Consider the following 16,531-nt stretch of genomic DNA (forward strand, 5'->3'; position numbering starts at 1 on the left):
CATAAACATTGAAAGACATTCACACTTCAGCTACTGCTTACTTGTTGCAATGGTGTTTTATGTGCTTTTTGTATCCTTCATCTTGCAAAAGATGTTCTGGATTGTATTTCCGAAGCCATTCTGCTTTGTGTATATCGAAAGTGCTAGCCTGGGTCTTCACTTTTTTTCCTTTTCTTCCTCTAGGCACAGGAGCTGATAAGCCTGTATAATTTAAAATATAATACAGTAACAGGTAGGTATAGAACCCCATGTCACTTACAGTTCCTATATCCTATACCAGTATTGTGACCTGCAGTGCAGAAAAAAACACTAGCATCACAGCCTCTGGATATGAGGTTTTTTTTCTTTTGTCTCTTAGAGCATCTCTGGAGTACATTTCACCAGCTAAGGACAAAGCAGGAGAGGGGGAAAGAAAAGAGTGTGTTGTCACCTACTGTGAAACAGAATAGGTTTTTATGAACTGAAATATAAAGAAAGCTTACACAGGGTATACCAATCCATTCGGGTAAGCATTCAAACACAAAGCAAAGCAGAAACGACACTCCTTTTCCCATCAATTGAATGGTGTATCTGGAATAAATTCCCTTTATTTCAAGTAGGACACATTCAGAGAATTTTTAGCTTTTTTTTTATCCCAGTACCATAGGCACACATATATGAAGGTATTTAACTGCAGAAACACCTAAGTCCTTACCAAGGTGATTCTGTAACTCTCTTGTTTGCCCATCCTCTGTCGGGGTAATGAGATCCCATATAAAACTTTTTATTTTCTCATCCCCTCTGTAGTGAACAAGACAATAGGCTAATAGAGCTCGGCAAATTATCTCCACATCCTGTTCGTTCAGCTGTCTCTTGAAGCGACCATGTGACAAAATTTCTCTCCATCGACCCCACCTAGTCCAAAGTGAAACACAAATCAGCACTTAGAAGTGAAACACTTGGGTTGCCTGCAGATTTCTGTTACAAAAGGGAATTTCTCTGTAAAATATTTAGCTTTCCACTTTTTTTCCTTCAAGCTTAAGTTACTGAGCGGAAATATGAAAGTAACATTTGCAACAAAACCCCATCTGTTTAAAACAGTTTTAAACAAAACTTGCCCGTTTACAAAAAAGTATTGATGATTGTTTTAGGCTTCTAAGACACAAAACTGATGGGAACTCATACTGATAAGCACAGTCATTAATCTTATATGATGGGTGAGAGAAGACCTAAGATTTTATTTGCAAATCAACGTATCTGATTTAAGTATGCTTAAAATAACTAGTTAGATTTTCAGTTCCTATTTGCACTTCATGGAGTGCAAGATGTTCTGCAATTAGGAACGTAAGTCACCTACCAAGCCTTTATTTCAGATATTTACTTATTTACAGAGTTTTGAGCCTGCCTGCAGCACTTACTGCACTGATTTTCAGAGAGACTACTGTAGTGCCCATGTCAAATGTCATAATCTCCTTTGAAGAAAGGTTCTCACCTCTCTTCTTTAATGCTTCTTCAATTGCAAATTGTCAGAAAGATTTATACAGGTTGCATGATAAAGTTCACATAAATTCATATTCTAAATGAATTCTATATATACACATCAGGTTGTTGCCAATATAGCTTAAAGTTATTCCATATATAAAACTTAGTACATGGAAAAATACTTTTTTTTAAAACTTTCTAGAATGAAGAAGGATGTATACAATACCCATAGACCAGCAAGTTTTTTTCCACCCGAAAGCACTCTGTTCTTCCATATCCATTGGAACGGTCACAAGGCCTGCGGAGTTTTGGTTTATCATCACCCTCGCTCTCCACTTCAGACAACTCGGCCAGCTCATCTTTTGTAGCACTAAAGGGCCGTGTTTGTTTCCTAATTCTTGGGGTATCAATAACCAGGCTGTTCTGCAAAATTTCAAACAAACCTTATCAGAGAAACAGTTGATAAGTTTTTACAAGCAGATGGCTTCAGTTCAGAAACAACAATTTCTATCTAATGTCATTAGTAGGTATTTTGTAAGACATCACAGTAAACACCCATAAAGCAAGCAGAACATTTTGTGGTATTTAAGGCAACAAAAAATGGGTTTTGTACCATGATGCCAGTACATTAGTTATAAACAATACTGAATACCTCATCTGAGCTGAATATTTATACAGACTACGCTGCAGTCTCTGTGAGTAAAAAGGGGCACTAAAACCTTTTTAGAACTGACTATATGGGAATGTCTTCAAGTATAGGACACAACTTCCAATATTACAAAACTGATATAATTTGTGGTCTGCTATTTTGCAGATTCCATCCCAGGATTTACAGACAAAGAGACAGGGCAATCAGAACAATTACACATTTTCAACCATTTCCAGGTCTTTGACAAAAATAAAACACCCCCAAACTCTTTTGGGACAGCAGGGAGCTAGGAAATACTAAAGCTATCGGCAGGCTCATTACCATGCACAAACTAACCAGCACAAAAAGTCTGATTTGTTGAAATATTAATCAAAAAGCACCAGAAATCCTACACCTGCTATTTCAGAATTCAACAGCAAGCACATACATGAAAAAAACCCATGCATTAAAAAAGAGAAATACTTACTCTACCACTGATAGCATCTATATCTATTTCTGCTTTTTTGGCCCATTTCTGCCAGAAGTTGGGATCATCTAGTGAAATATCAGTCCTGTTTCCAGATGCAACAAAACTAGCCTGTAATAAATAAAACTAAATCTTACCAACATCATACATCAAAAGTTTGTAGAGTTTGAACGCCTCAGTGCTGTGAAAACTGCATAACATTATTTCATCAAAAATCTCCCAAGCAGCTGTTAAGACTTTAGAAGTTACTTACAGTATAAAGCAACTCAAAAGTTCTCCTCCCCCTTAATTTTTTAAAATCAGATCCATATATCAGAAAAATCTAATGAACTTCTATGCACCACCAGGAGAGAAGAATATTAAGCAGCAAGATTCTTCTTCTTCTAAGTGTGAATCTAAATTACTTCAGTGGAAGAAAATAGAATCTTTTGAAGAGGCTTATCAGCATTTGGGGATTTCATCTCATGCAGAAGTACTCGCTTGAGGGAAATTTCAAAGGAGTGTTTAAACTACCAACAATCAAAGCTTAAGAGCATGGAACAAGCTTAATTTCAGAAGGCATTTAAGAAACCCTGATACACTGCTTTTGGGAAAAGAGTAAATACATATAAAAATTTCTATCTCTTCTGATAAAAAGACAGTGGTGATGATGTTCCCTAATTAGTTTCCTATCTCTTCTTTAGAGGTCTATTTCTTATTTAACCCATAATCAGCAAGATATAAGAGAGCCTAAATAAATGTATATTTATAAATAATAAATATACATTTATATTCTTAAAAGTTTTCCTTTTGCTTTGCGGTTTTTTTGGGGGTTTTGTTTGTTCGTTTGGTTTTGTTTTGTTTTTGTTTTTTGTTTTTTGAATTGTCACAACTACATTTGTACCCGTGTTCCAAGCTCAGTTATACTGCTTGATCTTTTTTTTAAAAAGATTATTTATGCTTTTTTTAATTTACCTGGATTTGTATTTGTTCAGATTCATATTTGCACATGTTTTGGAAATGAAGGAGTCCAAATTTACTTTTTGTTCTGTTCGTCCAATTTTCCAGCATAGGTTTTTGGATGCTATGATATTACTGTTTTTCTTTTACTCACCAAAAATTAGAAAAAGTGTCGGTCCAAATTTATTCTAGACTATTACTGCTTAGACCTTACATTCTCAGCTCCCCCCACCCCATGTACATATATATACTCTCCACACCGTGCTACTTTAGGAGCTTTCTGATTTTGCTTTTCAAACTCTTACCAAAAAAGCTAAAGGTTCAAACTATATCATATGCGTAGGCATTTTTAGAATAAACCTGACAATTTTTGATCATCTTAACTATTGTCTTATATACATTTTTCCCCTGCTCTTAACATATCTGAATATAAACACACCTATAAACAACACTATTTCAATATTCTTGGTTAATGCAGTCCATTATATCTCACACAAATCCTAGCCTTTTCAAAAACAGCACACACCTATTACTCATCTTTGCTCAGGCATGCTCTTTGCACCTGGCATTTACTCAATCTCTATGTGCAAATCTGATTTTGCTATGTGCATGTGTTAATATAAACATAGATATCAGAACACAAAAATGTACCTAACATACACACATTAAATAAAAGTAAGCATAACTTTAAAAAAAAAAAAGCATAAGCTTTACAATATTCAATTACATTTACAGCTCTATACTGTCACAGAACAACTTGCTGCTTCTGCACCTTGGCAAACGTGGAGCCCCTTCCTTCTGATTCAATTGTGATAGTTTTAGTACGACGCTGCAAAATCTGGTCAATGTCTTCTTCACAGAATTTAGAGCCTTCATCTTCTTCATCCATAATGGCACCATACGCACCTCTTCGAAGCAAATCTTCTATTTCTTTTTTGGAGAGTTGTTGGATCTGAGCAAATAACATAGGTTTTAGTCGGTAAAGAAAAAAGTCCCCCAAAGTCTTTTCTATTTCTCTTTCCCTTTCCAATGTTTCTGCAACCCAACTGTGCCTTATAATTTATAAACTTAAAATCTAGATTATTAAAAGCTAAGAGAAAAGTCTAGTTGACAGTTGAAATAGTTTGTTATGTGGTTACAGCACACATTTTTACAAGTATGTGTCTTTGTTTTGGCTATTCTCAACACCGTGATGAACATTAAGTTTAAAAAAATTACCTGTTAATACTAGATATAAGTCTCAAAGTAACACATTATATTAATATGAGAAGATACAAGGAAACAAAAGGAAACTTTTCTCCTTAACTTCGACATTATCTACCTTAGACCTTAAGAGGCAAGAATTAGTGAAAGATTTTTCAGAGTAACTGACTACATTCAAGAGTACGTCAACTATATTGTTAGTCCACGTCAGAAAACTTAACACATAGGCAAACAACAGAAAAATGGTAGCTTCTGTAATTTAAAATAGTTCCCACGTGATTACAAAAGCAAAATGAAAGTTATTCAAGAACTAAGTCTACATACACCACCGACACTGTTTTCTCTTCCACTCATACTCTGTAAGACAGCCTTATCCAGTCCCAGTTTCAGACTCGCTCTGTCAAACATCTCTCTCTCATAGGAGTTGCGCGTTATCAGTCTGTAGACCTTCACTGCTTTGTTCTGACCAATCCTGTGACAACGGGCTTGAGCCTTTTGAAGGAAGGGAGAATGGCAATAAGCATTGAGACTTATCTAGGAATAAGATACGATTCTTTTCAGAAATTGTTTCTGCCGTAGCGCATTCTGAAAAACAACAGTATTAACTCAAAAGGAAGTCAATTCACATTCAAGTAAATAGAAGCTATCAGACATTTTCCACACTGTGAACAGTTTTCTAAGAACAGTATAGTAAGTACAATGCAGATGAATTATCTGTGGTGAATGCTACTGAATGGTATTTCTCTTGCAGTAACACTAGATAAAAGGGCATGGTAGCTCCTAAGTTATCTGATCTGCAGATACAAATGGTAAAGGAGTTGTGACTTAAGAATGGATTCAATTTCAGCATCCAATTCCTAGATTTGATTAATTCACTGTTTCTTAATACATATTAATCCTGTTCTATATATTATGTTTTAGCTAAACAGTTCTATTTCCATAAACTGTGTTAGTCAGTGTATGCAAAATCTAACCCCCAGTTTCATAATGTCATCAAAATCTTAAGGTTTTCATCAACTCTCTGACTTAGTTTACCTGTGTTTTAAAGAGTAATCAAGTTGAAAGAAAAAGTTAGAACCCAGCCAAACCCAGATGACCTCTCCTATCTAAGTAGAAAGTATTCATCAAAAAACATTAAACATATGCCTTAAAAAAATCTCAACATTTTTAAATAATGCATGTTCAAAACAGAGACAATATTCAAAGCAACCAGATTTGCACCAACCAGGTTTGACTTCTTAGGCCTCACTATTATGCTCTAAGGAGTTTACCTGCAGATCATTTTGAGGATTCCAGTCAGAATCAAAAATTATACACGTATCTGCTGCAGTCAAATTAATGCCCAAACCACCAGCTCTGGTGCACAGAAGGAAGACAAAGCGATCGGAGTCTGGTTTGCTGAACCGGTCAATTGCAGCTTGTCTGAGATTCCCTCGCACTCGCCCATCAATTCGTTCATATAAGTATCTAGAAATTGCCACAGATACACACACACGAATCATTACAAGATTTTTTTCATAATTTAAAGGGAGATTAGAACAGATCTCCTGCTTGCCTATTTATTGTTTACAGTGAATAAGTGATATAAATGAACTTTGATTATCAGTGGGTAACATAACAAGGAATCACAACAGAACTCGCGTATCTGTAGTACTAACACACATCAGCAAGTCCAAACACCAAGCATTTTAAGACAAGTTCTTCTGAACTTTGTTCATTAAAGCAAGCACCTGGTTATACATACCAGGAAACATGTATTACCATGGCACTTAGTTGCATTAAAACACACCATAACCTGAAGTCCCATGTGGACACTTAGAAGTTTTTCACATGCTATTAGGCTTGGATCCCTGCCTAGGGTCACAGCAGCAGGACGGTGTACTTCGCTAGTATATACTAAATTGTCTGAACATGTTAGGGGTAACCAAGTAATAAGCAGAAAGCAGTACTTGGTGAGCTGTCATTGGACAAACTGCATATTGATTCTGTCAAGATTAAGAGAAATCTGACAAAGATGACATGAGAGCACCTCTAACAGTCTTTATTCAAGGCATCAAAAAACCCAGGGCTTCCTAAACTAAAACCAGCAAATTTAAAAGCCTGAAGTAAAACTGTCATTTCTGTTACCTTTGATAATTACAAAGACTCCTATGAAACTTCTGAAATCAAGTGAAATGCTTAAAAAGGGAGCAAATACTTCTGTACATTGTAAATGGGAGTAAGATGCTGAATGTGTATCTACTAGTCAAAAAGCTTCACAACCATTTTTCTTCTAATCAGCTATAGAATGGCACAGCAGATAATCCACAGGACCACAGGCATTTTGGCAGGCAGCCATCTCCTACAGTCATGAATTCTGTTAAGTATTAAGTCTAAATCATGTGTGCACTCTAACATTTCTAATCAAACAGTAGCATAGAGCAAGTTTCGGCTTCCATGGATTTCAGAAGATTTTACCTCTAGATATGATGCACTAGTCTAGATGTTACATCGTTAACAGAAAAAGGAATATTTTCCATACTGGATTATAAGTAGTACTATGAAGTTAAAATTAGTCTACTAAAATAAAACATACAAACTGTTGAGCTCTCGGTTCAGATAGATAGCTTTATGAAACAAAAAACACAGAAGCATAGAAGTTATATAAAATTATCACAAAAAGAGGTATTAATATAATGTACTATTCAATATACATTCCAGTATCCACTGCAGAAAGGCTTGACGTTTTTACTAATTTTTATTTTTTTACGTTAACTCTGTATTACTATGTAGTTCACTGACAAATATACATTTCAAAGCAGTATGTACATTCCAACAAATGAACCATTAAAACAACCAGAACTATGCCTTTTTATAGTTTTTCAGGTTGATATAGCAACTACTGATTGTAACCAAGTTTAAGGTTAGATTTTTATGTGCTAAGGCTTTATGCATGGTATTTAGTCACATGCTTAAATAAGCTCTTAGTTTCTGTGAAGTCAACAGTATAATCAAAGGGTGCTATTATACATGACAACAAAAGCCAATCTAAGGAGCTGCTTTATGGCTGGCAGTTCAGTTCTGCTGCAGAAATCAAAGCAGTAATAATTTAAGAAAGCTAGAAAGCACATTTTTACTTTTACATTAAATTTATTTTACATTAATAAAAACCTCCAGTTGTTTGCCATTTTGTTCTTATATTCTGTTGGGAGTAAGGAGCTGCATTATCCCTGTCTGGTCCAAGTTCAACACGATGTAAATAAAACACACGTTCTATACTTCTAGGGTTTGGATGAGCAACATTGAGCTTCAACTTACTTGGTTTCTGACAGGCAATGTATAAACTGTACATACATACAAGAATGTTTTGCAGAAAAAGCAACAAACTGAAGGCACATGGTTTACTCAACAGCCCCTCTCTAGTTGTTCTCATTTGTTGGTGAATAAATGATAAGCCATCACAGAATACAGCAAGTTACACAGTGATTAGCAAAAAAATGGTATGCTGTAATCATTAATCCTCCACTAAATATATACCCAAACATATACCCTCCTCAAATATATACCCACCGAGATCAATATACTACAGGAAACAGAGTACGCAGTATCTTACCTTTTATGTATAAGGTAATCCTCCAAAATATCAAGGCAGCGCACCATTTGAGAGAAGATAAGGACCTTGTGGCCTCCTGCTTTCATTTTTGGAAGAAGTTTATCAATAAGAACCAATTTACCAGCAGACTGGATCATTGCTTGCAGATGGAAGTCAGGAGCACTTGGGCTATATGTTTCTTTAAACTCTCCAAGAATTTTCTCTTCAGCACCTATCAAAGAATATATGTCTACAGGTGTATCTACACAAATATATCCGTATACATACAAGACTAATTTACCAAAAATCAGCGCTTGCACTCTAAATAGCCCCTATTAGCCACTGCTGGAAACAGAACAAAGTTCCAGATGGATCTAAAGTCTAGCAAGAACATCTATTTCTATGCTCTTTGAAAACAAGTCTTAAGTTTTTAAGCAGAATACCACAGAAAACACACCTAGAATGAGGTGAACTCCCCCAAACTGCAAAAACAAAACCACAATTTGTTCTCAAGTATTGTGTAAAAAAAACAATTAAAACCCACAAGTTCTTTTATCTCTGTGATATTTTAAATGGGACGAGTCTTAAAAAACAATAGTTTGAAGACCTTTTCTGAAGTCCCACTATGATTGAAATCGTAGCAAAAACTTTAAGAGCTTAAAGTGTATTTTCTTGCAAGCAGGAAAAACATCCAAGTGAGAAAAGCAATGAAGACTGACACAGACCATATCACCTGCAAGAAGCATTACTTTTAAAAGTTAGCTCTAGAAGTTCTTTTTCATACTGCTTTTAAAGAGATGTAACATTTCCATGAGATAATCCTGCGAAACAACAAGTTTACATTTCAGGCCTCAAATATGGGACTGCCTCACAACTTTGCCTTATATCTATCAAAAAAATGCTTCCACCTAATCCAATCCTTGCCAAGTCTGATGAAGACATTAAAGAATTACAACAAAAGTTCTTACTTTTTTTATTTAAAAGTACAAAAGTGGTTAAAAAAAAAAAAAAAGAATCAGTCTTTATCATGTATTTACCTTTGATGAGATAAGGGTGATTACAACACTTTCTCAGTTCCATCATAGTGTTAACCAGATTGGGTACATTTGCTTGCCCTGCTCCTTTGGATAAGAAAGCAAAATTTTTCTCCAAAATCGCTCGATAATATTTCTTCTGAATATTAGTCAGTTCTACTTCAATTATGGTTTCCTCCTTAGGAGCCAGCTTTTTTTCTACATCTTCCTTTAATCGTCTGAGCATCATGGGTTTCAGGATAGCTTGTAGTTTCTGAACCTAAATGAAACAACAGTTTGTTGGAACACAAAAACATAATAGTGTAGTTTAATTAAACATTTTTGAACTCCATATCACTAATGTTTTTTCCTAGACTTATATAAGATATTTCCCAGATGGGATATAGCCTTATTTTTAATCCCAAATTACTAAAGAGTTTTTTATGTACTCCAAACCCAAAAAAGAATATCTTTTTAGCATTTGTCAGCAAAGACTCTGCCTACAAAGCCAGAAAACTTCAACTTTTATTATTCTCACTATTTACTTGCCAAATCTACAAAACCAACCCAAAAAAGTAAAAATAATTCTTTAACATAAAATATCATTCTTAACTGATTTCTACTGCCTGCACAATTCAGAGAACTTGCATGACGAAAGAACTCACGGGTGATATGCAGGGAGTGAAGGGGAGGGTGGGGAGCAATAACAGTTGCTATATAAACCAAAAGTTTTTCCTGCAAGGAAGTCACTGAAATACTGAAGCTCAAAACAAACTTATTCAACATGCAGTACCTGTTCCTCTGTTTTAAGGTCTCCAAATTCTTGCATGAATGTAGATTCGGCAGGAAAACGCAATGGTTCAAGAAAATGAAGGAGGCTAAATAATTCTTCTACTGTGTTCTGCAGTGGGGTACCCGTTAACAGCACTTTATGCTCCTATAAAAGGAAACAAAACTCACATGACCTTATGTACACACATTTGCAAAAATTTGTGTTGAGTCTGACTGTCATAACCTGAAAATACCAATTCTGCGTGTCACTAAGTACACAGGTAATAAACAGATTTATAAAAACAGTAGTAAGTATTTTTCTACTAGTTTTCCTTTAAATTCTATCTTCCTGCATCTGTAATGAAGAAATGACTGAACACTTCAACTTTTGCCTGTAATATTCACACATGTATAATCCTCTGTCTCTCTAGTGTGGAAAATACAAACTAAGCATTGTATCAGAAAGCAAGTAAGATGACTTCTGAGAACATGTAGCAACAAGTGTATCAAAGTAATAATGAAGTCAAAAAAACCAATGCAAAACTAGTCATGGTGCCTCTTCTAGTAATGCACCAAAAGCCTCAAGGTTCACGGTAATATCTGCTTTTTAAAATCTTGCACTATATCAAATAAAACCTTAAATATGGGACTGGACAATAATTCTGTTTCGAGTTCTACTACTTCCTTAGTAATGTTATTACTGACTTGCTTTTATTGTTAAATAACTTGTCTAAAATACTTGCTACATTTTTAAATGCTAAGTAGTGCACAAAAACTATTTCGTTACTAAAAAGTGCATTTTGAATGAAATCTTCATAATAATCAAACTATAGAGTAGTATCATCAGAAATAGATTCTGCTTACAGTTAGAACTTGCCACATTTTATTTCATCAAAAACATATCAGCATCAGCTATCAAAAATACACACATTTGAAGAGAGTATCAGGAACTGGTGTCTCCTGAGAAAGACTGCTTTAGAGGTTTTTTTGGCAGGTAAAACAAATCTGTGATTTATTATCGTACTGTACTTAACTAGAATCAAACCCAAAAAGTGAAACATAGTTACTCACAAGGTTCATTAATTTCAGTCCTTCCAAGAGTTTGCAATTTTTGTTCTTCAGTCTGTGAGCTTCATCAATAATAACGCACCTCCATTCAATTGCATTTAGCTCTGGACACCCACCAAGAATCATTTCAAAAGTTGTGATAATGGCTTGGAATCTGTAGGTACCTCGAACAATACGTCCCTAGATATTCATCAACACACAAAATTTGTTACATTACCTTGAATCTACTCAATTTAAAGATTGAATCTACTCAATTTAAAGATTTTGTTGCTGAAATTTTATCAAGAGGCAGACATCAGATTTTACATTATAAATTGTTTTGTCATCCCATACACATTTATTACATCTCTAACTCTGTAATTAATACTAATGAGTAGTTATTCACAGCCACAAATCCAATATTGTCTAACCAACAATAAAATTTTAACTACTTTAATTACAGATATAACCACCTAAGAAAACTCTTTCAAAAGGTGCATGTAAATAATATCACATTTTTTCCCTGGGAAAATCTGAAAGACTGACAGGAAAAACCCTACAGTCAATCAATCAAAATATATGACAGTAATACATTTAGCACTCACACAGTAAGTAATAAAAATATCCCCTGAGAACTAAATGAACACTTTTTATCCAGCTTACTCTACTGCATTGGTCTGACAAAGAGAATACGTAAGGCCTTCAGTAAGGCAGTACACAATAACTCACTAGAGAAACAAGATGTCATTTTAATACTTAGCACTTCTTAAAAAAAAAAAAAAAAAAAACACCAAACTTTTCAGCCTTATCAATTTTGTAGAAGTACCATGATAGATCAAAAAAAATTGTTTATTTATGCAGAATATATAGAAAAGGCAAAAAAAGCTCTTATAAAATACTCAGATTTCAAGGTTTTTTCATGTCATTTAATGTGAAGTATTTCAGACAGAAAAGCAAACTGTACAAAGACAAAGCTAGCTTACGCTAATAAAAGGAAATCGACAGCAACTTTTAGTAACATAGAGCTTAATCGGCTGTATTTTTGTTCTCACTGCTCTTCAAATTCAGGACCCAACTGCAACCATCTGGGTACACTTTAATCTCCATACGAGTATCAGTGTCACTCCTATTCAACTGCAAAATTACTCAGCGTACTGAAACAACATACATCTTGCTGCAACCACTTTCACAAAATTTACTCAGTAAGCGTATGTTAAAGATTCTGATATGTAAAAAGCTTAAAAAAACACATGGTGGGATATAAAATGACTTTCACTAAGACATATGTACAGATAATGTAAAGTATACTTTTCATTACTACTACCTGGAACAGGTTTGGGGTAAGTTATTGCATACAAGTGACATTACAATACCTGGGAGTCCCTGAAGTACATTTCATACTGCTGAATCATCTGCCTGCTGATCATACTTCCGTGATACACGACAACATTAAGGTCAGTCCACGTGCGAAATTCTCTTTCCCAATTTGTTATAGTGGAAAGCGGAGCTATGATGAGAAAAGGCCCTCTTATACCAGCCAGGAGGATTTCATAGAGGAATGTAATTGACTGAATGGTTTTGCCAAGACCCATTTCATCTGCTAAAATGCAATTTCGCCTGGAAGTAAAATATATTTATTTGTTATTAGCATCAAAGAAAGTACAGACACTAAAGATGTTACAAATGGGCAATTTATAAAAACAAAGCTCAAATACACCAGTTTAAAACAATAGTAAAAATTGAGGCACAATAAAAGATGCTTGCAAACAATCCCTGGTTATGGTGAAAGAATGAACTCCGTACACAAAACCATAAGCTTTCAATCATGTTTAGCACTGGCAAAATCCAAGAATAGGATCTTCCATGAGGTTCTCCTAGAAAAATATTCCAGAAGTATTCTCTTGGGACTACATCTGCCCTAATTAAAGGAATTTAAATTAATCAGATTTCCTACATGTACACTCACCTTGACAAAACTGCTAGAAATTAATGAAGATTCCCTGAAAGTCACAGATGGAAAGCATCCCAGCTACACTCACTTAAAAGTAGTGCATTATAGCATCACTGACAAATTTCCCCTTGTTTCCAAAACTGAGACAGATGCATATAACCAAATTACTACATGAAGTACCACTAGGTGCTCACCCTTAGCCATACATTCCAGCCTTTCACTCTGTTTGCACAGATGCTCACACAGCTATGTAGTGCTTGACTGCGAATTAAAACAAAATTTTCTCTTGCAGATCATGAAACTGTATGGTAAAATGGTATGCTTGTTGACATAATCTCTATAAAGGACAGGTAACTGATATTTTGGAAATAAAGCAAGCAGGAAGATTTATGAATAGAAATCCAACTTAGATACAGAGAAAATACATCATTCTGGAAAACATCTTGAAAGTTATTATATTCCCATTAATACATCATAGCCTTAATGAACAGAAGTTAACTTTAGCTTACAACATAGAAAACACAATTATTTACTAGCCTTATTTTTGAAGAGAGGTAACGTTATTTGAAATACATACTAATTCTAGAAATCATTTTGAAAGATGCAAGTGTTTCCCAGTTGTTCCAAAAATTCTGAAAGCTTATACTTTGGTGGAAGCTGCTTTTTGTTTTAATTTCCTCATATCCATTGAAAATTTATTTTCAGTTACGTTAGTTTTATTCTTTTAAGATTTTTTTTTTTGTTATTCTTGTATTCTTATATCTAAAGGCAATTTGTTTTTTTCCAGTTACACCCTTTTAGCTATAAGCAGAGCAGTTAAAATAAATCTAGTTAAAACAGTATTCATCCCCAGTAACAGTGATTCACTCCATATGGTTTAAAATTTACATTAAAAAACATTCCATGCATATACCTATTGTACCAGTTGAATAGGAGCCAGTTAAGTCCTTCCAGTTGATATTCCCTGAGCTGATTGCCATTTTTATATTCCCTGGACTGTTCTATCTTCTTCCAGGAGTTTGGAGGTGGTCGGTCCTTTAAGGGAAAGATTAATACACGTGCAAGTTATTACATGCTTTATTTTTCCAAAACATTTTAACCCACTAGTTCCTGAGTGTAACAATTTACATTCAGAATGCAATTGTTCAACCTTAAAACTGGGAAGGTGTCATTGTTAACATTACTTACTAATTACTAGTCTGCAGAAACCTGAAATTTCTATTTATTTGTCCATATAAATTAATACTTTTAAAATTAATTTAAGACTATATTATAATAATATCAAGCAACTAGTTTCTAAAACTAAGCATACAAATAGCTTGGCACTGGTAATTTGAAACACTAATTCATTTATACAAGAAACTTCAAGAATATATGAAGTTTCACTTTGGAAGCTCCAAGAACAGCGCTCTCACAACCAGAGCCAACCGAGTACTTAGGACTCCCAAAATCCCCAAAGTCTACGTAACTCTGCATGCTGACGCTACCCTCCTGAAGCAGTATGGGCAATCTACGCTGAGCTACTGTGATCTTGCCCCTTCCTTTCAGCACTTGCCCTGGTTACTGCTGATCACTGGATCTCACAGTTAGCCAATTCACAAAGCCAACACCAGGAATACAAAAAAGCAGACTTGTGAGTGGTTTAGTTCCCTGAATTGATTTCACCAAGGGATCAGATGAAAGACAGTATCAGCATTGCAGGATCAGGATACAAAGGACATGACAAAACAGACTGTAACAGTATCAAGGTACATCATCTTAATGTCCCTAGCAAGCTAAAGGAAACCTGACACACACGCGCACACGCACACACACGCACGCACACGCACGGTCCCAAGCCTGGCGACTCAACAGGCTGGCATTAGCTTAGCAGGCAACTTAGTAGAGAAATCATTAAGTTTTTGACTGATACTAGGTAGGATTCCACCAGAAAACACTCTTTGGATACCGTCTGCATCTCAACGCGAACAAACTCACACAATCAAGCAAAATATTTTTAGTAACAGCTTTCCTGATCAGCTGTACTCCCCCCTCGCCCTGCCCCATTTCTCAGTATTTATAAATGCTCGCATTCACTCTAGACTCATGTGGCTCTACCTGGCAGCTCTCAATTTTAGATTTTAGTTTTGTATCTCTTTATTGCCAACGGCAGCATCACCTGATGCCAGGTCTCAGCGCAGCAGCAGCTGTCCCTCCCCAGCAGCTGTGGCTTCCTCCCCTCACCCCCAAGCAAGCATCTGTCCACTCCCTCACACCAGGAGCAGCCACGCTCCTGCTCGCAGGGCTGCACTCAGCAAATACTGTCTTGTACTTGCTGGAGCCTGGAACAAAAAATACTTGTTGCCGATGCTAAGATGAATGTCAGTTGTACAGTTGCGCTTTAATCATCTTTTTCTCTCAAAGCCAAATACAGTAAACAGAGGTATAACAGCCCTTCTTCCCACATGCCAATATGGCAGGATTTTAAATAAATACTAGAAAAATGAACTAAATATAATATGAAGACGTTAATCGTGACTACTGTCATTATCTGTAGATGGAAAAACCATTAAAATAAAATCCCAAGCCTACAAATTAAAACACTGTGCATATTCAGTTACGTAAAATAAACAAGCTAGAACAAGTGTTATGCTACACCATGCAGGACACATGTCTTACTCTGACAATGATATACAGGACTTCAAAATAGTTCTGTTTATTTTCTCCTGCTATGTGGGACCCAAGATTGATAATTTAAAGATAAAACACATTTCCTTACTACACGTATTTTTCTTCCTTTCAGCTAGCCCTTTATGACAAGAAGAAAAATAAAAGCAGGAAGTAATTACGGAATCTGTTTGACAGATCTCGTTTGCCAATTTCCTCCAGTGTTGAAGCACAAGACTTCACTCTGTTCTCTATAAAAGGATGTTTATTATTCTGTTTTCTCCTCATCTTAATGGTGTTTAGATTCTGTGATAGCCAGTTTCAATGTGTTGCTCATCACTCAGAAGTTCAGAAAGTTATAGCACTTTGTATTTTTTCCTAAACAAAAATTTCAATTTTTTTTAACAGAGTAATAAATTAGATGAGAATATTTACCTATGCCTACCTGAAAAATATTATTATTCCTAGGTAACAAGGCACACAGATCCTTTACACAGAGTGTCAATAAGCCTTATGTTTTAACACAGAAGTTTAAAGTTGGGAAAATCAAATCCAATTTGCCAAGACAGACAAGTAAATTAGGTATAATTTTACCAATCTCCTTGAGTCAGGCCTGGAAGCTTGCAATTGTTCAAATTCTTCTATTTTTGCTTGATCTACATCTTCTTTCAGCTCCCACGTACTGTCTTCATATGGCAACGAACACCATTTTACTAAATAGTAAATAACAGGCTGCAGAAGAAAATTCTGAATGTTATCAGCTTTTAATTTAGTATACAGACTGTTAATATGCCTTACTATTTAAGTAGCTAGC

General features: G+C 35.2%; 1 protein-coding gene across 8 annotated transcripts in view; it reads right to left on the reverse strand.

Moving 5' to 3' along the window:
- Positions 1–16,531, reverse strand: part of CHD9 (chromodomain helicase DNA binding protein 9) — a 100,426-nt gene that overhangs the window by 21,550 nt on the left and 62,345 nt on the right. For all 8 annotated transcript variants that reach the window (XM_082319866.1, XM_082319867.1, XM_082319860.1 and 5 more), the window contains 14 exons: positions 16,312–16,449; positions 13,985–14,106; positions 12,494–12,737; positions 11,145–11,321; positions 10,096–10,239; positions 9,327–9,582; positions 8,311–8,521; positions 5,990–6,185; positions 5,043–5,210; positions 4,288–4,467; positions 2,577–2,687; positions 1,688–1,884; positions 695–894; positions 42–201 (listed from right to left, as the gene is read on the reverse strand). In XM_082319866.1, the coding sequence (XP_082175992.1) occupies positions 42–201; positions 695–894; positions 1,688–1,884; positions 2,577–2,687; positions 4,288–4,467; positions 5,043–5,210; positions 5,990–6,185; positions 8,311–8,521; positions 9,327–9,582; positions 10,096–10,239; positions 11,145–11,321; positions 12,494–12,737; positions 13,985–14,106; positions 16,312–16,449 (2,504 nt within the window). The remainder of the gene's footprint in view (positions 1–41; positions 202–694; positions 895–1,687; positions 1,885–2,576; positions 2,688–4,287; positions 4,468–5,042; positions 5,211–5,989; positions 6,186–8,310; positions 8,522–9,326; positions 9,583–10,095; positions 10,240–11,144; positions 11,322–12,493; positions 12,738–13,984; positions 14,107–16,311; positions 16,450–16,531) is intronic.

Source organism: Platalea leucorodia (assembly GCF_965183815.1).
Source record: "Platalea leucorodia genome assembly, chromosome: 8".
In the NCBI taxonomy this organism is placed as follows: Eukaryota; Metazoa; Chordata; class Aves; order Pelecaniformes; family Threskiornithidae; genus Platalea; species Platalea leucorodia.